Source organism: Haemaphysalis longicornis, unplaced genomic scaffold (genome assembly GCF_048455015.1).
Source record: "Haemaphysalis longicornis isolate Haplotype H1 unplaced genomic scaffold, Haemaphysalis longicornis Haplotype H1 scaffold_1, whole genome shotgun sequence".
NCBI lineage: Eukaryota > Metazoa > Arthropoda > Arachnida > Ixodida > Ixodidae > Haemaphysalis > Haemaphysalis longicornis.
Window position 1 is genome coordinate 388,344,645 of NW_027526203.1, and position 24,454 is coordinate 388,369,098.

A 24,454-nucleotide genomic window follows, 5' to 3' on the forward strand; every position below is an offset into this window, starting at 1 on the left:
TGTCGTTATGACAAGCACAGAGTACAGTGGAACCCCGTTAATACATTTTTCACCAGCCGGGAAAACGTAAGTGAGGAAAGCCACGAAAATGGGCCGGCGTCTAACTGGCGTCGTTAACCCTTTCGGGGTCACGGACGTACGTATACGTCCTCTGCAAACACCTTCGAAATGGTCAATAACGTATATGTACGTCATCGCTTGTATGTTTAAAAAGCGCGCCTTTTTCGCCAATTACTCTTGCTTGGCATGTGCTGCCACACTGCGGAAATACGTCAAATTTTTTTCTTGCGCCGATGGCTCTTCTTTTTCTTTTTCTTTTTTATGATTTACTTCAGCGGCGCGTCGGCTATCACTTGCGCATCCGGTAACGAGGGCGCGCGCTGGGTATCGCCCACCGGGCGCCTCTCTTTTCTTGCGCCTGCCACAGACCAAGGGCGCCTGCGAAACTGATGAGGCTCTTTTCTCCTTTTTTTTTGTATTTTATAGGAACGGTGCGCGGTCTATCGCTTGCGCATCCAGCCGCACGCGCGCGCGCAGCGGCTGGTTTTGGTATTGTTCTCCGGGCACTTCCCACTTTTTGCGCCTGCGAAACTGAAGTCTATCTGATTTCGAATCACTCAAAAGGTGCCTGCTTGTTACTCTTTCGTTTTTATTTAGAATTTTTCTTCTGTTACTCATGAATAAACCACACGCATGTAACAACACAAATGATTTATTTGTCATTTTATGGTCACCCTAAAAAAATTACGATAATTTTTTCTCAAAATAGATTCATCCGAAGAATTTAAATCAGCAATAACAAAAATTGACCCTGGGGGGTCGCATTTGGCAAAAATATTTGACCCTCAAAGGGTTAAATCACCCCCTATCTACAGCTTCATTGTAGCCATCACGTCTGTATTAACGTATTAACTCTGTGCTGTCATCATGCATACATATTTTAGTGGATCTGTGAAGTGTCGGTGCGATTTGTTGAGGTGCTGCCCGCCGGGCTGCCGTTCGGGGTTGCTTCGGCAGCGGCAAAGTCCGTGCCGCGGCATTTCTTCAAGGCGCCGTAGGATCCTGATGGCTTGAAGGCATGGGAAAGCACGAGTCCGTGGGAAAACTTCAAGGTTACGTCACAAACTTACGGCGGCGACATTCATTGTGAGCCTTCAGACATCGTCAACTGTTGGGAACACATCGTGAATGGTCAAACTAAGGATTCCGCGAGGCAGGCGGACCCTGAGGGAAAGCACGGTGCCCCGTATTCCCCTTAACACACCTGAGCACCAGTCGAAACAAAGACGTCAAAGTCATGCTGAAAACAACCCAATGTGAGTGTTGCGTCCTGCCAAAATAATGGGCCTTTGTGCGACAAAACTGGCGCAAGTGACAGTACGGGTGGTGTAGAAAGCACCGAGAATAGCAAGGAAGGAGCAGCAGACGACGCGCTGAGACTGATCTCAACTAAGGCCCCTAAAATCTCAACGCTACCCACAGCGCCACCGCCTGGTCGGCGGTAGCACCGGCCCGCACCGCGGTACTGGAAGACCGCGCTCTTTGCCAACTGACCTAATCTAAAAATGCAGCAGGGCACCATTACAACAATGCGGTGGCGAATACATCCTGCACTTCCGGCGTTCCGAAGTGAAACTTCTGTTGTAAGCACAGTGATGATTTTGATAGCACTTTCGATGGATGGCCATCTAGTGACGCCCTCTCCAACTTGCTTGCGGCTTCTTGAAGCCAGTTCAGTAACAAAGCCTAGCCAAGACTCACCAAACGCCAAAATGACGGTGCCCAAGCGGCTTCGGAGTATCAGGTTGCGACGCATCATACGGGAACGGGCCCACAGTTGCGACGTTACAGCGGGGTTCGCAATACATTATATCCTATGGGAGCTATGCAGGGACCGATGACAAACAACGTAACAGCCAGGAAAACGCAACAGCGAGGAATGTAACAGCAGGGTTCTACTGTATTTCTTTTCATTTTTGTGTGCATGTTGTTTCAGTGTCAGTCATTTTAACGGTCCTCTCAAGTCCCTTTCAAACACAAGCCATTGAAAAATAGTTGAATTTTTTTTGTTTTCCTTTGTATTCCACCTGATGCTTGTACAGTTATTACAGCTTATTGAGCTATGTGAAACACCGTGATTGTACCTACTTCACCCATGGCTATTTACTGTGAATTATATTTGTTATATTTATAAACATATTCAACTGCTTTGCAAGGGTAAACACATAACCTCTTTGAGGAACTCAAGGGAGCCCTCAAAGACGCTGCAGTCACTTGGATTAAAACATTTCGCTGAAGCCTTTATACAGCTTCATACAAACAGAGTGCTACTCACCAAAAGCCAGAAGAACCAGACGTATGTGGACACAAGTGAAAGCGTCTGTATACAGGCCGTTAGGATGATCAAGTCTTTTAGGTGCCTGATGAGAGACAAAAAAAGAAAAAAGAAGCAGCACCTGCTTTAACAAATACAGTTACGTCACAATAGCATTGTGTCTGCAAACGCAGGCGCTACAGTGCAGGACGATACACCAACACCACAAAAATGACCACATCGTACAAAATTGCTGTTAAAGTAGGATGCAGTTTGAGGCTGGGATACGCGTGAAGCAAGGGATGTGAAAATGCCTCAAAGGGAACCTAAAGGCTGAATAACATTTTGTTTTAACTGAAAGATTGTGTGTCTTGTAGCTCTTTCATCTTTTGTTCTATGGATAATGGTGTCATGACGTTTGTTGAGAAATAAATAAAGCTGGCATTTCTTTCTCCCGTTTCCCTTCCATTTTGCTGTGACGTTGCTGGGAAGACGAGAAAATATCTGCCGCGTTCCAGAAGCGGGAATCGAACCCACAACCTCCGCAAAACGTGTGCAGTGTACTAGCAATTTTGCAATTCCGACAGTAACTCCTTTTTCAGGTTCAGCACAGGAGTTTATATTAAGAGATGTTCGGACGCCGGTCAACCAGCACAGCCCTCGACCACCGTGGGAGATGTGGAACGTCTTGCTTCCCCAGTGGCCGCCATGTAAGACGTGGTCGAATGTCAGAGCTAATGACATTTCCGAACTGCTGGACAAGGAATCCTGTAAGGGCACATATCAAACTTGCAGTCCTTATTGCCAGTGCTATTCGGCTCCTTGAAAGTGCTCTACAGAGCCGAATGAGGTAAGACTGTCTTTTTTTTTATGTGTGTGTGTGTGTGTGTGTGTGCGTGTGTGTGTGTGTGTGTGTGTGTGTCTGTGTGTGCGTGCGTGTGCGTGCGTGTGCGCGCGCGTGTGTGTGTGTAATATAGGGATAAAGAAGCAAGAATACTAGAAGTCGAGAAAAAACCCGCCGCGTTCCGGAAACAGAAATCGAACCCACAACCTCCGCATAACGCGTGCAGTGCACTACCCATTGTGCGATTCCGATGGCAACTCCTCTTTCAACTCCAGCGAGGGGGTTTATATTTAGAGATGTCCAAAGGCCGGTCACCGAGCGCTGCCCCTCAAACAAAGTGGGAGACGTGGAACGTCTTGCTATCGGGTTGCCATCCGCCACGTAAGACGTGGTCAGGTGTCGGGGGTAGCTAATGGCATTTCTGGACTGCTGGAGCCAGAACCCTCATAATGCATTTTGCAGAACAGAAATATTCACGATGAGGGATTCTGTAAGGGCACATATCTAACTTTCAGCCCTTATTGCCAGTGCTATTCGGCTGCTTGAAAGTGTTTTTGGAGCCAAATGAGGTACGACTGCCTTTCTTTCTTGTGATACAGAGATAAAGAAGTGAAAATGAAAGTCGAGAACAACCTGCCGTGTTCCAGAAGCAGGAATCGAACCCACAACATCCACATAACACGTGCAGTGCACTACCGATTGAACTATTCTGACAGCAACTCCTTTCTCGACTTCAGCGTGGGGGTTTATATGTATTAAAGGGACACTGAAGTGATATGTAAACATTGTGGGATTACTAGCGCAAATTGTAGTCCGGAGTCCCCAGGCCATGTTTCGACCACTCTAGGCGCGTTTACGCGATTTTATTTAGTAGAAAAACTAATTCGAAAACGCTGTCCTCCTCTCTTTACGCTCGCCCATTTTCTGTGGCGTTTTCGTGTGACGTCAGGAGGGGATGAGCTGGCAATTGGCTGCGCCACGGCTGCGCTACTGCACGGCTCCCCGGCCGACAGAGTCAGTCGGCCCAGCGTTTCGTCCGCCGGCCGCCGGCGGGTCGTCGCAATCAAGGAGGCTAAAAAAAAATTGCTTGGTCGCAATTCGTTCGCTCAGTTGAAACGAAGCCAGGACACGTTTGTGAATGGAAGAATGTGCCTTTCTTTACTTGGTTTGTTTGTACACTGTATCTAACTCCAAGTCAAGGTCGCTTCACACAAGCGCTGCACATGCGACGCTTCGCTGACTAGTACGCCAGTAGGAAAATATAAGGCCTCTTGAAGGCGGGAGAAGAGTCAGCGAAGTTAATATAGGTACTAAATAAATAAAATCAACTGATATTTTTACCGTACAGCGTAAAACTAGGGCGCGGGAAGCACTTTTTTGCGCTGGGCGAACAAGCACAGCGGTCAGCAGCACGACTACGCATCTGCGAACGCTTTTCCGTCTACGAAATGCAATTGCTAGACGTGAGCTACTGTGGAAACTCGGGCGACGCTTACTGCACGATCGCAGTACAACAAATAGTCACCCAAGCGGCTTGAAATGCCAAAATTAAATAAAAGTGTAAACCGGTTGTACAATTAGCAAACCATTCGCGTCCCGCTCCGTGGCCTAGCGGTCTGGGGCGCTGGGATTTCACCGCAAATGTTTTGCGAGTCACGGGTTCGAATCCCCGCGGGTACTTGCTTTTTTTTTTTGTAAGTTAACTTTTTTGTTTTCCGCCGATGTTTTCTATATTGAGTTCACCTTTTTTTGGGCCGCAACGTTCATGGCTACACGAACTAGTTCACAAAACGCGCGCAGGCTGGCACTGGCGCGCTAGCGAGTTCTCGTTGGCGTGCTGTTGCCATAAGCACCGACTGCTTGCAGGCAGTGGGCACAGGCCAGAATGAACAGACCCTTGGCCTGGTGCGAACACGCTTTTTACGATACAGGCATGAGGGAGGCAAGCTCCAAATATGGGGGAAAAGCGCATGACATTTGGGCGTCTGCGGGTACGCGGAGGGCGTTCATGCACTGCGTAGGTCTCGGCTAGTGAATGCGACGACTACAAGCCGTCCTGGGAGGCTTATCTTGTGCATTTTACAGCCGACAACATGGCAGAAGCGCGGTACGATGATTACTGAGATATTGAGAATGCCCATCCAACAAAGCCATTGGTTATGTTTTACAGAACCGAAACCGAAACCGAAACTTGTGTGATTGCTAACCTTGGGCATCGTCCAATCACGGCGCCCCTCCTCTCAACGTCACAGCCTTAGTTGGTGCGGCCGCCGCAAACCGCGCATGGTAGTTTTTCTTCTTTCGCGCTTTGTAAAATAATTACCGATTTGTCAACCGGATAAACGATGAAAAGTGTGCTAATTTGAGCCAGTCTACGCAGTGCAAGCAAAAACGGGAGCTTGACAAATTCACTTCAGTGTCCCTTTAAGAGATGTTCAGAGGCCAGTCAACTAGCGCCGCTTCTCGACTTCAGTGGGAGACGTGGAACATCTTGCTTTCCTTGGCAAAACATTTTAATAAAACTTAAACTGAAACAAAGCCTCTGGGCTGAGGTATCCTATTTTATAATGTCTGCTAGCTGAAATTTGCATAGTTTAAAAAGTGGACGACCAGCAAAAAAGATCCTGCATAGATTTGTTCTACATTTACATGTTCCTGCCTTAGTGTTCATTTCAGAAAAATGCTTAGTCATGAATCCCACACTTCACCACTCAAGATTTGCAATGTCACAAAATCTAGTGCAGGAAAGTACGGGGCAACCATACCCGCTTTCACGCTTTTGGGCATCTGTTGTGTTAATACGAAACTGCTGCTGCGGTGAGTGGCATATTTGTATTCACGGCACCATAATGGACCGAGGCCAACTTGCTCCGACATTTTAGTGTCCCTTCAAATGGCACTGCAGTAGTTTCCAGTTGCAACATTGCCTACCACGTTTTAACAAAAGTGTTTTCAGAATGCCATTTTCTAGCCCTGCAGGAAAAAAAAGCATACAGTAGGGCCAATGCTGCGACCTGCTGGAGCTTTTCACGGCAGCTGCCTTGCACCACCCTGCAAACAATGCTGTAGCCGGACATAGCCAACGAGACCAAATGCTTGACACTGTCGACGTGATGGATAAACAAACATTATCACAGCTAGATTTCATGTGTAATGTTGAAAAAAACAAGTACAGGCAGTTGATTTGCTCTCCAACTGTGCTACGAGTGTCTACTATGATGATTAACGCTGGTGAATTAAGTGTAGTGGTGTAGCAGGGGACAGGGTGTAGTGTAACATGGCGATAGAAGAGAAGAGTGGCATGGGTACAGCAGGGCCATGCTAGCAAAGCACAGTCGGTGGGAGCAAAAAAAAACAGAATGCTGCAATGAGGGCTTCAGACTAAAGCCTCTTGACCACCAGCTGAAGCACCTGCCATTCATTATAAGGCCCGTTGCGACTAGGCGAAGCCTAAGCCATTCAACCTGGTGGGTTACGGGAGTGCTAGCATCTGCTGCCATCACATAACTGCTCGGCTTGCATTTCTGCATGGTGATTACCACACTCTCTTGCCTACAAGCCAGCTTGTCAAGGCACTGAGGAACCCGTTTCAAATTCTCAGCCTACTTCAAGGCTTCAGCAACTGTACTGCAATAGAAGAGCCCCACAGCGCCCCCTCCACTCTTGCTGCACCACTTGCCCAAGCCGATTGGCCTATTTCAGGTAAGATCTGAACCTTCTCTTGCCAGGATGCGCAACACGTGGCATAAAAACAGTTTGGAGAGACCTCGTCCAGGCATCTCAAGGTAATGTCATGGTTTTTTTAATGCCCGGCCACCTTAGACTGCACATACTGCCCGCCTCACATGGGCTCTGGATTTCATGTCCGTTTTTAGCTTTCAAATAGCTAAATCAATCTAAATTTTTCTCTGTACACCTCCTCAAAGTCTTCACAACAACCTGGATACCATCAGATGATGTCTGGTCCACTGTTTGTCCAAAATCGCTCTCTAAAGACGCAGCCTTGCTGATGGCTGTGGTGCAGCTTAACACCACCTAGCACTGCTTGCCCGGGGAAGCCGGCGCAAGCTCACCCATTGTTCCCCGCATCGCCCACTGAACCACTTATCCCAAGTACAATGCCTGATGATACAATGGACTTTGACCTGCTAAGGGGCAGAACCTGCCACGAGATGACACATAGCAACAAATACAATGAGAACAGCAAGACTTTATATTCCTGCAAGCAAGCACCTGCATGCGCCTCAACAACAAGAAAGCGGCCACTTGCCTCCCACATCCTACTTGCTACCCGACACTCAAAGACTGACTATAAAACTTCCTCTTAGGCGAGTTGGTTCATTTTTTTACTTAGCTCTTTTGTTACCGTGCCATTCAAAATCGTTCAACTTACTTTTGGAGCCCCTTTTCATAGCGTCCCAGGCATATCTGGAACAAATCAAGCTATTTGGGGTTAGCTCAGAAAATGCCCTTTCAAAATTAGTTATGTTTTCATATTTGCAACCAAAATGTGACTTTTGACACGCGTTTGAATCACCTGGGTGTGGAAAAGGGGCGTGGTCATCGCGCGTCACTGCTACCTAAGAAGAAGGTGTGCCGCTCGTAATTACTCTGCATCAGCATTTGGTTTTTGTTATCAGGGCACGAATGGTGAATCAGAAAATGATTTTCAATCGTCATGTTTGCACTCTGACAGTAATAACCCTGAAATCGGCTGAAAATATCAAGCAGTGCCGGTTTGCAAAGTTATTTTATGATTTCGGGCAGTTTTATTGCCCTTCCGCACGTGGTTCTAAGTCGTGTTGTAGTTCTACTTACCACAGGACCATTCGCAAACAGTTTACAATAGTTTCAGTTTCGTTTCTGCATCGTGATATTCATATCTGGCGCTAATACGCAGTTACCCAACTTCAAGCCTATCTGCCATGGCGCCTTCAGCATCTGCTACTGATCCCCCACAAAAGCATGCTGCTCGTGATTTCATCCCACCCTAACCCTATTTCTGTGATAAGAACTTCCGATGCAAGTCAGAAGATAACACCCAGTCACCAGATATCAGTTGCGACAAGGAAAGCTCTTCAAACCGGCCTTGCACACCGCCAGCTGTTTGCCTGCCAGTTTCGTTTCTATACGAGGGTATATATCAGGTGGTCTAGTGTTGCTCCTTAGTAGAACTGGCTATTCGGACGAACTCTCCAATAAGTTTTGTACTGTTTCATTTCAAAAATGTTAATGGCGCTGTAATGCAGGAGGCTCGTAGTGCTGAACTCTTTCATTGCGCAACAGCTACTCATTGAAAGCTTGCCCAGCACGATTCTAGCACATCGCACCTCATTCCTTCAAGCAGGACTACAACAGCAAGTCAGGAGATTATAATAAACAGCAAGTTTATGTTTTGAGAGATGATTGACAGTGAACATCTACAACATCTACAGTGAACATCTACAGTGAACATCTACCACCGAGTTTCGCTTTCAACTCCATGCAGATTTTTCTGCACCGCGTGCTTGTCCCGAATACTGCGCTGGCCGTAAATGCAAATTCAGTCCTTGACAAGGTGTTTTTATGCCACATGGGGACAAACTGCTGCCTCTGATAATGTTAAACCACCAGATTTCTTAAAAAGGAACCACCTAAAAGTGCGCATTTTGAAATGGAGGTTGGGCTTCACCACATGGTACGGGCACCATGCGTGCTAACATTATTTTTTTTTATCTGACAAACTGTTCCACGCAAGTCAACATTTTCCATGCATGCGAACGTTATTTTTTTTATATCTGACATACTGTTCCGTGCAAGTCAACATTTTTTCTAGGACGTGTTCTTGAAATGTTTCCCAACAAAACGTACAATATTATTATTAATTCCTTCAAACAGTGGAACCCCGATAATACGACTTTCAAGGGACCACAAGAAAGCGTCGTATGACCGGGGTGTCGTATAACCAGGGTGCGGGTAAATGTCAGCCTAGTTGATGGTCTGAGAACTTATAAGCTAAGAACTTATTTAAACTTCTATATTGAGGGCGTTCTCACATGATTTGCGACCCTTTGCCCGAAATCCCGAATTTAAAAAATGCAACACCTATGTTGTGCCCGCCTCCCCTCCATGGAGTCCAGCTAGCATGCCAGCCAAGCGTCGCGTGCTACACGACCCCCCTTGTTGTCTGACGCTATTTATAGCCCGCCTGTCCCACGCCTTGCCTGTGCAAGATAAGGCTAATGTGGTCAAGCAAATTGAGAGGGGAAAAGGTGAGTGTGAAACTGCCAAGGCCAAGCGAAACGAACGATACTGAAAGGCAGAGATGAAAAAAAAAAAACGTCATTGCCGTACATGGTGGAGACACGCTTTGAATGGTCCCGTGGCGTCGCTACTGTGTCAAAGTGCTGAACACATAGCTGTTTTCGTTTTCCACAAGACCCAGCAATGCGAAATAGATAAGATGATTCAAACTTCGCGAGTAAACGATGTTGCGCCGAAAATTGTACCGTGGTCTTGCTACAGTGACTAGAGGCGGCGACCAAGACAAAGAGTGACCCGAAATGGCAGTGGCAACGTGTACCTGTCTCCACCTTTGCAGCGAACACGCCTGAATTGAGGCACTCTAGCAAAGAAAGGAGCGCAGTGACAACACCGCTTTGAAAGACACTGATAGACAGAGAGCAGAGAGAGGGGGAGAGAGCGTTGTCAAAGGAAGAAACTTGGATGGAGCGGGCGAGGAAAGCAGTTGTTCAGTCATCGCCATGGGGTTGCGTCGTAGCGTTTTCGCATTCGTCGGCGGCTCGATGGGAGCTTCAAATTCATGGTCTGCTAGCCAGCTGAACCCTAAACTATGACTTATCGCGGTTGGCGCGTTGGTGTACTGCTGCCGCGTGGGGCCGTCAAAGCAGGCAGGTACTCCCGCTCCCGAGTGCCTGCCTGCTTGCGTCTGTTCAGCAATGGTCTCACCTGCAACCGGACCTTTGCACATCAAGCAGCGTCAAACCGGGGTTAAGAATAAAGGTGGGGATGAGGCAGCGAAGTGGTGTAAAATATTGGAAAAACGCCGGTTTATCCGCGCCAGGGTCCGTCGCATGAAGCAGACCGTGTGCACCCAAGCGTCATATCATTGGGGTTTTTAATGAATTGTTTCTATGAGGAGTTTGCTGGGACCGCGGAGATCCGTCGTAAGAAGCGAGTCTTCGTACGTCCGGGGGACTGGTGCCCCGGACCTACAGTCTACGCTCGTTACAGCGGATCCGGCAACAGCGGACTTTCGGTTACAACAGACCATTTCTGTTGGTTTGTCTGGTCCCCATGCATTTTAAATGGAGTCCACTCCGCACACAACGGACCCGGCTAGAGCAGACTATCGGCTACAACAGACTAAATTTTAGGCGAAAATTGTTTCGACTGAACGTTTATCACGGACTTCCGCGGGGCCCGCACCCGATGTGCTTTCTCTTTGTTTATTTTGGCAAGAAAACTATTATGTCTGGCAACATTGCTGGCAGCCGGGTTGTTGGCACAGCCAAGCCAAGCCAGTGCCAGTGGCTTTTTTTTTTTGCGACCAGCGGCATGAGCGGCAGGGTAGCTGATTTCACTGTCGGATAAATTAAGCGTAATTAACGCTGTTGAACATGGGGAAAAACAGGCTGACATCGCCAGAAGTACAGGCCTGTCTAAGCAGAGTGTTCGCTCTACCGTCAAGAACAAGGCCGCTGCCGATAAACGCGACTCCGGTGAGATTGAAAACAGGGCTATCGAATACTCGAAGTGGTGCACTCGGAGGCGAGTCTGCCCTCGTCAGTTTTTTTTATGTAATAAAAAACTCGGGTTCAGTGAAGTTCGGCTCTTATTATTCCCACGCATGCATAGTTCCCGTTCCGTTCGGTGAAAAAGGTAAGAAATGCCTCAAGTAGGGGTTGTTCCCCATCCATTGTGTGCAATCTGCCGGTAACCGTGCGTAGTCCAACTGGTCTAACTTTCGATTTTACAGCTGTCCGTCATCAGATTATTTCATTACAGCCGTCAATGACCAGAATAAAATCGCTAAAAATGTGGAAGCTGCCTTGAGGGAACGTCAGGCAGCAGTCCGATTTGTTTGACGAACGGTTTCGGGAAAATCTTCCTCGTTGTGAGGGGATTTAAAAGAGCCTAGCTAATGCTGATGGGCACGACTAATGTTTTATAGCTGGTTGATAATTGCGCTTAGTTATATTCTTGCATTATTTTCTCAGCTTATCTTGCGTCTTTATACGCTTGACTGCATGTGCTAGGCCTTTTCGAAGTGCCGGTGCTAAGCTTTGGAAACGGTGTTTACGCGATTCTTTGCCCTCGCGCGAACACTGTGCAGAGGTGCTGCAGGCGTGTAGAAAGAACAAAGTGTATGTACTAATGTACTATGCATGCAATATCGGTCAAAGTACCCACTGTAGGGCTCATAACTTTTTTTCCTGCTAAAAAAATTGGTTAGGCACTAATTACAGGAACACAAAATGCAGATTATTTAATGGCCTTTCCAATAACGCCAGTTTTTTTTAATGTTTTAATACATCATAGTTGCGACAAAAATCAAAATCAAAATTTTTGTCAAGTTGTCGAAGAAAATGATAAAAAAAGAGTGATGTATAACAAACCACCGGTAGTAGAAAAATATTAGAATATACATTTTGTAGGGAAACATTTCAAAAACACGCCCTAGAAAAAATGTCAATGTGCGCAGGACAGTTTGTCAGATATAAAAAAAATATTAGCAGGCGCGGTGCTCGTGTCATGCGGTGAAGCCCAACCTCCAATTTAAAATGTGCAATTTCGGGTGGTTCCCTGGAAGAAATCTGGCGGTTTCACATTATCAGAGGCACCAATTTGCCCCCATGTAATGTAAAAGCATCTTGTCAATGATTGATTTTGCATTTAAGGCCAGCACAGTATTTGGGACAAGCACATGATGCAGAAAACATGCATGAAGTTGAAAACGGAACTCCGCGGTTAATGCTTGTTGACATTCACTGTCAGTTATCTCTCAAAACAAAAAGTTGCGCTTTATTATCATCTTCTGACTCGTAATTGTATCCTTGCTTGGAGGAATAAGGTGCGATGTGCTAGAATAGTGCCCTGCAAACTTCAGTCGAGTAGCTGTCACGCGATAAAAAAGAAGATCAGCAATACGAGCCTGCTGCATTGCAGGGTCACCTAAAATTTTTTAAATGAAGCAGTACAAAACTTACTGGAGATTCCATCCGAATAGACAGTTCAAACAGCTCAACTAAGAAGCACCACTAGGCACCGGGAGATACTCTCGTATGGAAACGAAACTGGCAGGCGAACAGCTGGCAGTGTGTAAGGCCGGTTTGAAGCTCTCTCCTTGTTGGAACAAATATCTGGCGACAGGGCGTTATCTTTTGATTTGCATCAGAAGTTCTTATCGCAGAAATCGGGTTAGGGTTGGGTGAAATCAGGAGCGGCATGCCTTTTTTAGAGGATCAGTCGCGGACGCTCAAGGCGCCATATGGCAGGTAGGCTTGAAGTTGGGTAACTGAGTAGTAGCGCTAAATATGAATTTCGCGATGCAGAATTGAAACCAAAGCTGCTGTAAACTGTTGACGAATGGTCCTGCGGTAAATAGAACTGCAACACAACTTAGAACAACGTGCACAAAGGCAATAAAACTGCCTAAAATCACAAAGTAGCTTTGCAAACAGGCACTGCTTGACATTTTCAGCCAATTTCAGGTGTTATTACTGTAACAGTGCAAACCTGACAATTGAAAATCATTTTATGATTCAGTATTTGTGCCCTGACAACAAAAACCAAACGCTGATGCAGAGTAATTACGAGTGGCACGCATTCTTCGTTGGTAGCTGTGACGTGCGATGACCATGCCCCTTTTCCACACCCAGGTGATGCGAACGTGCGTCACAAATCACATTTTTGTTGCAATGAAAACAAGACTGATTTTGAAAGGGCATTTGCTGAGCTAACTCCGTACAGCTTTATTTGTTCCAGCAACGCCTGGAACGCTATGAAAAGGAGCTCCAAAGGTATCGTTCAAATTGAACGATTTTGAATTGGCGTGGTAATGAAAGTTAATCTTAAAAATACAGCTCCCAGACATGATAACGTTCATGCCACTTGTATCAAAGAGAATGTAGACATCATATCTGACATTTTCACCCAAGAGACTGCACCGTTAAATTAATTTTCCTCAAGAACTAAAAGAGCTTGATAATTCCTGTTATGATGCTTTCTGTGTCACACCCACACTCCTTTCCACTGTTCACTATCATTTTCTCTCGTAAGCAGGGGTCTTGATGGCTCTGATCTTTTTTTTCTTTTGTAGGAGCATTAAAAATTTCACCAGTTGGTACACATTACAAAGGCAAAGCCAACAATAAATGACAGCAGCACAAAAGCAGAGGCAGACAGGAAGCTGGGTGCGCTCCTTACAGTATCATTCTGTTTACCTTTTTTTTTTGTCTGTTTGTGCTCCACTCCTTAATCCCTAGTTTTACCCTTGCAATTTTCATCACATTCCCCCCCCCCCTTACACTAAAGCGTCTTCACACTAAAGCGTCTTTCGCACAATAAAGGAACTTTGCGCTTTTCCATTCCGCTCTACAACTTTGCTTCACAGACCCAGTTAAAACTGGCGTTGCACTTATGCGAGCATCAGCTGGCCCATTGTTTGTGCCTGTGACACCGTTGGTGACCTCCTTCCAGACTCTGCGTGGATGGATATACCGTATTTACTCGCGTAATCAACCCACTTTTTTTCTAGAAAATTTGGCATGAATTTGGGAAGAGGGGGAAAAAATTGCAAGAGATTTTTAAAAGTTTCAATTTCATACAATAAAGTTGCTAAGAGAAGCGCTGTTAGAGCCTTACCATTTTCGTGAAAACACGTAAGTAATTATGTAATCAAACTTCTTTTTTATTCCCAACATGCTAGTCATATGGAGCTGTCCTCCTCACTGAAGTCGCTTGCGGCTTCACATTTGTTGTCGGCCCAGAGTGTACCATGCTGTCAAGGCACTCCAAAATATCTTATCTGATACCGGGAAACTTCCCCTCTTTGGGCCCACGAAACACACGGCGATCCCTGTTCACCGCCCAAAAACATCTCGTTTTCACTCGTAGCGTATACGCACTGGGTCAACACTGAAGTGCCACCCAGCCGTACGGTTTCCATGTGCATCAACGCATGCTCCACCACCTTCCGCTGTGTCACCTTCACCTTCAGCTTTAAAACCAGCTGTGTAGCTCATGTACTGGCCCGTCGTTTGGAGAGCCAGGAGCACAAAAAAAGGTCACAACACAGCTGAACAACAAAACCACGGAGCATAATGGCAATTTCGCAGAATAGCAAGAGCAGAGGAGTGCGGAGCACGTTTAGTGCTTTGTTCGCATGCCGCCAAAACCAGCCGGAACAGCAAAGAGCAGGAAAAGAGTGCGGAGTACGTTTTGTGTTTTGTTCGCACACCGCAACGTTTCTATGGCGCAAGAAGGTTTGTTTTGCATTCAGCAGGTGGCGCTCTGCAAGCACGCAATTTTTAAATTGTGAGCCACGGCATTCACGCTTACATCTCCGGCTATTGTTGAGATTTCTTTTTGTTGGAATGCGTTTTTAGCATTTCTGGCCATACTGTAGTGTCATATCAAAATACTGCGATCGTCTACAGCATCAGCCACCATGCTGAGATAAAAACATATTCCCGCTGCATTTTTTATTCAATGTGACAAAAAAGTAAATTCTCAAGAAGAAAAATCAAACCACCACGCCGGAACGCACGCCGATCAACGAACGCCCGCGCAGCTCCCCTGCCGTGGTTTGAACCGTGGCGACACTGACCGGAGCGGGCGGAAACTATAATGGCAAACTGTTCGCATGGCGACGCAGTGAAACATCCCCCTTGCGAGGGGCACGATCAAATGCAGAGCATTTCCGGGGGCGCACGACGTTAAGTAGTTTGCGTTACGTTAATGTTGTTGCACTTGTGGCAACTGCTGACGAGAGAGCGCTCGTCAGCAGTAAAGTCAAGGATATAAGGCGCGTTCGTAGCCTCCCATTCTGTGTCGGCTTTGTGGCGCAGTGGGTAAAGCACCATGTACATTGCGTTCAGCCCGCAGGGTCGAGGGATCGAAACCAGGCGCCGGATAGTATTTTTTTAATATAGTGTAGGGGGAGGGGTGCGGACTAAGACTACAGACGCCTACGAACGTCAACGCGGGTGACATCGTGAGTTACTGAAATGCTCTGCATTTAAAAGTGGGGGGAGAGTTCATTACGTGAGTGGGTTCATTACGCGAGTAAATACGGTATACATACATAAAAAGCCCCACAACATCTCTGCTTTCTGGTAGCCATACATGGCTGGTGTGAATAATGGACAGAGGACGCTCCAACTTCCAGGACGTGGTCAGACACCGCCAATGCAGACACTCCACACACCAGGCAATGCGATCATGATACTGCTATGAGCTGCCCTCACACTGCCACGAGGTACCCAGCATTGCCCTTTGCTCTTTTGATGTGTGATGCTCCTTCACCATGTCTTGACTTTCGCTCATGCAGTTAACAAACCCTGAGAGCTGTGTTCCATGATGGAGCGGTGCCCCGGTCCCCGCACAGTATGGGGCTGCCACCTTTTTTGAGGAGTTTCTTCGAAAGGGTGCAGTGAAATGTGAACAAAGGCGGTGACAGTGATAAGGTGCAGCCGGCACTTTGATTTGCCTTTGCATTTTCATTTTTTTTTTGTAGGTTTGATCCATATGTAGACCAGTGCCTGTGTGTCTCGTCCTCCCTCTGGTCTTTGTTGCGCTGTGAATCCAAGAATGTCGACCACGCAGAGTTTCAGCCTATGATTTAAACTGATGTTCCTCCCTGCCCCACTGCGTGAGAACGTGTATAATGGAGTGAAGCCTCAACTTTACAGGGACACGCAAATTATTTCAGCAAATCCCAAAGTTCTTAAAGTCGAGAAAAGATTAAGCCTATAGGCAGCTGCAGAAGGGGGGGTCCAAATTTGTTTATTAATTTAGGAAATTCGCAAGACTGGGTTTTGTAAAATCGAGGTTCAACTGTAGCCACAAAATCCTCGTTATTTGGAATAAACGATTCACTGACTGGATGCGAGATTTTTGCCCCTCTTAATGACAGTTGTCTGATTGGAGCTTCGTTGCACTGAATACTGCGTGCCTGACAAGAATAGGCAGTGTGTGTACGTACTCGCCCATGCCGGCCTGAGCCATGTTGAGGTCAATGCCGCCATCCAAGAGCTGGCCACTCTCGGAATAGGCAGCCCGGGCCATGTACCGCATGGTCTGGATGCAGCCGCCATAGACCAGCATCGAGAACACGAACAGCAACTGCGCAAGGCACACCACAAGCACACTGTACCCCCTTGCATCTTGTAAACTTGGCTCATTTCGTGCACATTGAGAGCATCTCTGTGCAAACAATAGGATTCCTTCTTGGAGTAAAACATTTTCTTCAGTAGGCTTCAGCAGGAAAGCAAGGTAATGCCCGTTTTCTGCATTTTTAATGAAGATACTCGGTTGTTATAAGCCGACAAGTACAATACTTTTAGCAAAAATAAAGGCAGGCCTTTTTAATGTACAAAGTCACTGAAATGAGAGCAACTGGTATAGGTAATCCTTTTTGTTTCTCAGATAAGCCTTGATGATGCAAACATAACTGACTGGCTGACATCAATAGCAATTTCTTTTTTTTTTTTTTTTTTCAAATTGCCAAGACAACATGTTGTCAAGTTACTTGTATCTGATCAATTTAGTTCAGTTGCATACCCTAAAAACCGCCAATGAAACTTAGGAGTCCGTCTAACAGAGTACCTTATGAAAGTGACATGCGTTTGGTATGGTTTCAGGTAATAAAGGAAAGAGGAAAGTAGGCTTGTAAGTGTAGAATGACGTGCCTAGTTTACAATGTTGCCATACCCAACAGCAACAGGTTTTTCGCAAGCCAGAAAAAGCTGAAAACACAAGTGCATATGGCATCACCGCAGACCATTTACCCACTAGGCTGATCCTCACATTGGGGTGTTATGTACCGAAGTTACACTCAAGGGCTACGAGCAAGGAGCAAGATCGCTTAGGAGAGGAAAATTGGCCGTCTCCAGCAACTAGACAGCATCAGAAACTCCCTCAGCCATATCATGCTGGTGACATCTGGTGGCCAGAGAGAAAACTGTGCTGGAGTATCGTTTGCCATGACGTTTGCCATGCACACTTTTCTCTCGCGAATTTTCCCCACGCAGGAAACTCCACAGCCACGCATGCGACAGGTTTAAATGCATCCATGCATGTTTATTTTAGCACTAGGAGCACAGAGGTACAAATATTACATCTAGACTAGGTCAGCATAGCACAAAATGTCTGCGCATTTCGGACAGCTGCGAAAAGCACAAATAAGAGGCCTCAGGAGCAAAAATGTTTCGCAAAAACAAGTACCTAATAATTTATAGCACTGGCAAAACTGGTATACCACAATATTGCAGGAAGCACAGGTGTACACAAAGAAACACTGTACCTACATTTTCCCTCAAATCGTTGCTGTGTTACAAAAATTTTGTGCTTAATACACAACACTAGAGCACCAATAAGGTGAGAGCCATGCTTTTGTTTCATCTGCTCACAAGTGCCAACAAAACAGATGTCCGGTAAAATGAGCCCCTTGCTACCTGCTCAAAATTTCGGCTGACGATTAAGATACTCCCTAATGCAAAATTTGTGCGCAGGGTCAACTGCAGTATTCTGGGTGATGGCGCATACCTGCTGCATCTCACGAAGTGATTACCGCATCAGTGGACGCATGAAGGTGCGCGTATACTACTCTGGCATTGTGTCGTAGTGCGTCACCGTGGGGGACCATGTCTCGCGCTTTTCATCATGCTTTCATCCTCTGCTTTCCTACTCACTCTATCTTCAGTGGCCTCTTCGCTCTTTCGGTTATCTCGTAGTGTGTCGCTGCCCACCGGAGAGAATGTCTCGCCATACCCCTCCCCCCCCGTTCTCACACTTTCGCCATTTTTCCTCCCCCGCTTCCCTGCTCGTCGTATCTCATTCTATGTCCCCTTCGTTCCCTCGGTTACAACGAAGCCCGATGGCGCCACAAAACCACAGGAGTGGGCGCTTAAGTTCGCGCACTAAAAAGCGAGTAAAATGAGCCCCTGGAGTTCTCTTTTTTGGTTTCAAAAGTTGATATCATTAAAGGCCCCACAATTGGTGCCTGCTTTTCTTGCGACCTTATCTGACCGCTCGTGGCTGCCTGTGTCAATGGTAGCTTCACCCCATAGACATATTTGCCCTTGTTGCGACCGGGCGGGGGCACCCGATCCGAGTTCCATGGCCTCCGACATACGAGTGGTAGCGCGTACGATACGAGCGGCCAGCCGCTGTTGCAGCCGAAGAAGTCCAGAAGAAGTAGGCTAACGTAACTGTTTACTTTTCATAGCGAGAGGTGAGCCGAAGCCAAAAAAACATACAATGCCCCGACGGGCGAGGTTACAATACAGGACTCGAGCAGAGCGACCGCATGGATTCGCTGCTCAGACAGGAATGGTTTACAACGCTTGCGGGGGTCTATTTATACCCAAAAGCGGTAACGGTCAAACGCCAACAAGCGGCAACACGCCACGAACATCACAGACACACACAACGCTCTTTCCAGAGTTCGTAAGCCGTTCATAGCCTCGGCGCACGTTGAGTCCGGGAGAGGGGAGAGAGGAGGACTCTGCTGAGTTCGCGGGGCCTCTGTGTCCTTGAAGAGCGTGGAGACGAGCCTCGCCGGCAGCCGCCGAAGTTCTGAAATGCGCCTAAAGCGAAGCGTCTGACGCGGCTTGTCGCAACTTGTCACCGACATGGTGGCGCCTGTTTTCAAAGGCGCACGTAGTGGCTTCGCCGCACAGCCGAGGAGTGAAGCGGGGAAGTACTGCGGCGCTGGCCGATTCGTAACAGCCCTTCCGCCGGGGGTCCGAGATCCCGATGGATAAGGGTCTTCAACCGTTGTCCGGAGGGATGCTGTCGAAGTGAAGTGCTCGGCAGACGCTCGACTCCAGGCCTGGGCTGTACGACACCATGCTGGAGCTTCACCGGGCGGGTCACTGGACGAGTAGTGGCTCCCCAAGAACGTCTCTGGCTTGGTCAGGCAAGCAACAGAACAACACAGGAAGACACAACCGCATCGCCGGCAAGTGCGAAGACAAATCCACACTGAAGCTTTACCAGGCTTTTAGTTGCGAAAAAGTACGCGAATAACTAACTACTCTAGTTATATTTTTGCCCAGCAGTACTTTAGACAAGTGCACAAACTTGAAAGGTGACATTTCGCGTGATTGGAAATGTCCCACACAAAAAAAAAAACGTAATCGTAAAGGGCGAAACCTGCTGCAGGAAAAACAATAAAATTGAGAAAGTCAGGCGTCTACAGGCCACTTCTCGCGCAGAGAGCTGCGATTTGAGCTCTCGTCATTGCCCCGAGCTTTTCCCCTTTTGTACCGCACTTTAGGTGCGCCTGCTTCCTGAAAACGACTGCTGCGACCGCGTGAAAGGACACCGGCCGTTGTTTTCGACAAAGGCCAAGCGCGCGGAGGAGCGAGCGGGATTTTCCAGCGTTCAAACGAAAAGCGCGCACTCCTTCTTGGAGGCGGCGTTCCCTTGGCACGATGCGAGCTCACAGCTTTGCCCCTCGGCGTGCCCGCACTGAAACACGCGCCGCAAGTACCCGCGGAAGTTTTTGCTACCTCCTCGTTGCTCGCCTTTTTACGAACGCGTTCGGTAAGCAAACGCCGGAACGCGTTTGCGTTCTCTCCTCTAGGCTGGTCGGTTCCCGACTTCGGCTCAGCCACAGGCGACACCGGAACCTCAACTAGCTCAGCCTATGTTGGCCTATCATCGGGAGCATCAGCTGGGAGTGACACGGGCATGACGAGCTCTTTAGACACCTTGTAGTTCCCAACAGTCCCTACCTCGTCGTCCCTCGCGCTTTCAGCGACAGCCTCGGCACGCGAAGACCGAAGCGTGTTCCTGCTCTCCTTCCTCACTGCCAGAACTACACTACAACCAGGTTGCCCTGTCTCAAAAAACGGCTCAGCCGCCCCAGACACCTGAATCTCTACGAGCTCGGCTGGCCGTTGCTCGAGGTCAGCTACCCGAGCTGGTGGCAGGACGGAATCGGCTTGCTCAGTGGCGAGATCGTCACGACTCCCAACTGAACCGTGCAAACCGTTTGCTGCCTTGGCTGCAGGCTTTCCCACCACGTTGCTCGTTTCTGCACTACCGTCCGAAGGAACAACCTCGGTTTCAGCGGACTCGTGCGGCCTCTCGGTAACCTCATCGTTTACGCATTCCTGCGAAACGTCGCTATCTCGTGAAGTGTTCACGTTCAAGTCGGTAGCCGCTCCTAAGGCCTCCCGCGAATTTGAACCATCCGAACACTCCGCCGAGATCTTCCAAACAAACGCCGGCACATTATCGCACTCAGTGGACACGCACTGCCCTCTGCCGCCTCTGCCGACAGTCTGAGCTAATGCGCCGTCGTTATCTCTCTCAGCAACCTTGCCGCGCTGCTGGGCCGCAACCGTCGCCTCCGACTCGCGCTCCCGAGCGTCTGCTACTGGCGGCGCTGGCACGGTGCTTTCCTCGACAACGAGGTCTTTTTCGAGCAACAATTCTAACTCGGGCTTCACTTCTTCCTGCTCGAGTTGAATTTCATGCTCTATTTGATTGATTGTAGGGTTTAACGCGCCGACGCAACGCAGGCGATGAGGCGCGCCGTAGTGGAGGGCTACGGATTAATTTTGACCACCTGGGGATCTTTATCGTGCGCCGAAATCTCGTACACACGGGCGTTTTTGCTTTTCGCCTCCATCAGAAAAGCGGCCGCTGCGGCCGGGAATCGAACCCGCGACCTCGTGCTCAGCAGCAGAACGCCTTAGCCACTGAGCCACCGCGGCGGGTGAATTTCATGCTCTAGGTGCTTGTTCTCCCGTTGGAGTCTCTCTCTTTCGAGCTTCTTTCTTTCCCTTCGGATTCGCTCGATATCGAGGTCGTACCACCGCATCTTTTCCTCGTGTTCTCGCTCTCGTTTCTGCCTCTCGAGCTCTTGTACTCGCTTTCTTTCCTCGCTCTCCTGCTCTCGTTTCTGCCTCTCGAGCTCCTCCAGCTGGCGCTCAGCCTCTGCCTCTGCAGCCTGACGCTTAGCGGTCTCCCTGCCATTGATCAGCTCAATGCATTCCGACAGCTCGTCATCGTCAGCGCCAACAGCGAGTATAGCCTGTGTCAGCTCTGGCTTTCTCAGCGCGTCCGTAACATCCAAGCGCAACTCTTTTGCAAGCTCCAACAACTGCGGTTTTTTCAACGCTTTCAAATTCATGGCCGGTCTAGAGTACTGCTTTCCCACTGCTCCAAAAATGTTTTGCGCGAATAACCCACGCGACAAAAACACACGCCCTACCAGCTATCCTCAGAAGCCTGGTAAAACTCAGTGAAGAAAAGTTCCGCACTCACCCTTGACCGCCGTGAATTCTGCGAAGTCAGAAGCCGCCTTGACGTCCTTGGTGTTGGGTCTCGCACTGCTGGCTTCAGGTGTTACGAAGTTGCCATCCGACCGCTGCCAACCAGTTGTTGAGACCGAGTAGGGCCGACTGCAGCCGGGAAGAGGTCCAGAGCTGATAGGCCAACGTAAACTGTTTACTTCATAGCGAGAGGTGAGCCGAAGCCAAAGAACAATGCCCCGACGGGCGAGGTTACAATACAGGACTCGAGCAGAGCGACAGCATCGAATCGCTGCTCTAACAGGAATGGTTTACAACGCTTGCGGGGGTCTATTTATACCCAAAAGTGGTAACGGTCAAACGCCAACAAGCGGCAACACGCCACGAACGTCACAGACACACACAACGCTCTTTCCAGAGTTCGTAAGCCGTTCATAGCCTCGGCGCACGTTGAGTCCGGGAGAGGGGAGAGAGGAGGAGCGTGGAGACGAGCCTCACCGGTAGCCGCCGAAGTTTTGAAATGCGCCGAAAGCGAAGCGTCTGACGCGGCTTGTTGCAACTTGTCACCGACATGGTGGCGCCTGTTTTCAAAGGCGCACGTAGTGGCTTCGCCGCACAGCCGAGGAGTGATGCGGGGAAGTACTGCGGCGCTGGCCGATTCGTAACACCCTGCAGCTATGAGGTACGCTGTACGGCTACGGATCAATTTAAGCCAACTTTCGCTCTTTCGCCAACTTTCGCTCTTGCCAAGGTTTCTACACACAGGCACCTTTGTAGCTCCATCTGAACAGTAACTCGTTTGGAATGTCCCAAGGGGGTAGAACCACCCCTTACCCTTACACCATAACTAATTTCGTATGCCAATGCACAGTGTAAAAAGAATGAAGTTTTGACTTCTACAACAGTGCATGTCTGTGTCAGTTGCCTTCATGTATTTTTGTCTCTACACCGATTCCTTTGCCTTTAGCGTACTGTAGGCATCTGCAAACAACAGGCAACAGGGCAGATTCTCATTTGGATGATGCAAGCAAAGAGGGTGATCACAATGCAGGTGCACAGATAGAGATAATCTAGCCAACACTCTATTAAACAAAGCACTGTGATCAACAAGAATATCTCAAACTATTTTTATACTACATCACTAAACTCTGGGTGTTGACCTTGACAGCACTTTTGGCAAAGCAGTCAATTACAAAATAAATGCCCAGACAGTACCATTCAACTGAGGTTATATTTGCACCATACTTCTCCTGGTTGAGACAATTCTGGAAACCATGCACACATCACCAAAATAAGACATTTATGCCCAGTAGATACACTGCACTTGCAACCTAGACAAGCCCCTCCATGCTGTCAGAGACTTCCATATAGACACCAGGAATATCGTAAATCAACGGTTCACTACATTCATCTTCAAAAAGCTTCGCTTGTCATTACAAAACAGATCCCAGCATGTGACAACACCTCCACTGACCTAACCCTCATTGAGAACACCAAGATGATGCTAACACTAAAACGCTGTCTATTTGCTATGCCAACAATTAAGTACTTCCCAATGTCTCCAAAATATTCTTTACAAATTTCATAAATGTTCTTCTCATGATATCACTGGTTATTCATAGCTTTGATGGTGCACCCGTCTGAAATTTAAAAAGAATCCACTCACCGTGTAAGATAGCGTAATCAAATCCCGCCACAACACCAGGTGTACAACAAGATGGACAGCCTGTGAAAGAGTATTTCAAGTTAGCCATCTGCACATGCACGCATTCAAGACTGCGCAACAGGTAACAGGGCAGATTCCCACACAGCACAAACATAGCGTTCACAAATTGCAGAATTACAGCAACCCGTTGCAGTTACTCAACAACACAGCAGTTGTCCACCCGCCCCTGACAACCTACCCAATGCTACACCCAGCTGTCTTTGCACACACTGATCGTGCCTCAGCAACTTCTGCGTCGTCCCCCACCTCACGTTTAATGGGCTTCTTCACCCCTGCACTGCAGGCAGCTCTACAGAGTGCCACATGGTTTATGTCCTCACATTGCAAGACTGAAGTGAATTGCGAGGTAGGAAGGAAGCGCCACACTCCTGAATCATCATCATTGCATACTGTTCCAGCTCGCCCATCAAAACAGTGACTCTGTTCGTGGTCATGTCTCGGTGGTTTCCGCAACAAAGACAAACACAATGTCGTTGATGAGCAGGATCGGTACAGGTGACAATAAAGGACTTCAATGGAGAGGGGCAGACAGATCTTTTTAATGTTGCACTACACATGCTTGGCATTTTTGCAACCATAAAAGAAGAATACAACTGGAAGGAAATGGACCCACATGCAGGCCAAGAATATTTGACCCCATGCAAAGTATTCCTTCCTGGATCAACAGAGCAATAGAGAGGCACCCAAAAAGATAGTGTACTTACTAAAGCTGCAACCGCCATAATACTGTAGAACTTGATCGTTTGCTTGTTCTCTTCAACTATCTGCTTCTGTCCCTTGGTTCCTACTTTTCCCTTTTGGGGCTGAAAGTGAGAACAACACAATGAATAAAACACAAAGTTTAGGCATGCTTACAAGAATGTGTATGAGCTAGCCGTGTTTATCCATGCATAATGAAGTTCAAATCCTTTATGCTGAGATCAACATAGTGGCTGACTGCTTTCAATCCAAGCAGATTTGCTATGAAAGGATATGAAAGCAAGACAAATTGTTCTTTGATGTTAGAACATTTGGTAGGGTGGCCATTACTGCAGATACTTGCACCAAACCATCTGCTTTTTTTCTACCACTTGCAATGC

The 24,454-nt window shown here is 47.8% G+C and overlaps 1 protein-coding gene across 1 annotated transcript in view; it reads right to left on the reverse strand.

The window, feature by feature from the left end:
- Positions 1-24,454, reverse strand: part of LOC144155250 (transmembrane protein 208-like) — a 34,856-nt gene that overhangs the window by 1,269 nt on the left and 9,133 nt on the right. Inside the window, exons 2-5 of the mRNA XM_077686574.1 lie at positions 24,080-24,178; positions 23,316-23,375; positions 16,366-16,505; positions 2,336-2,420 (exon numbers count right to left, since the gene is read on the reverse strand). Of these exons, the coding sequence (XP_077542700.1) occupies positions 2,336-2,420; positions 16,366-16,505; positions 23,316-23,375; positions 24,080-24,178 (384 nt within the window). The remainder of the gene's footprint in view (positions 1-2,335; positions 2,421-16,365; positions 16,506-23,315; positions 23,376-24,079; positions 24,179-24,454) is intronic.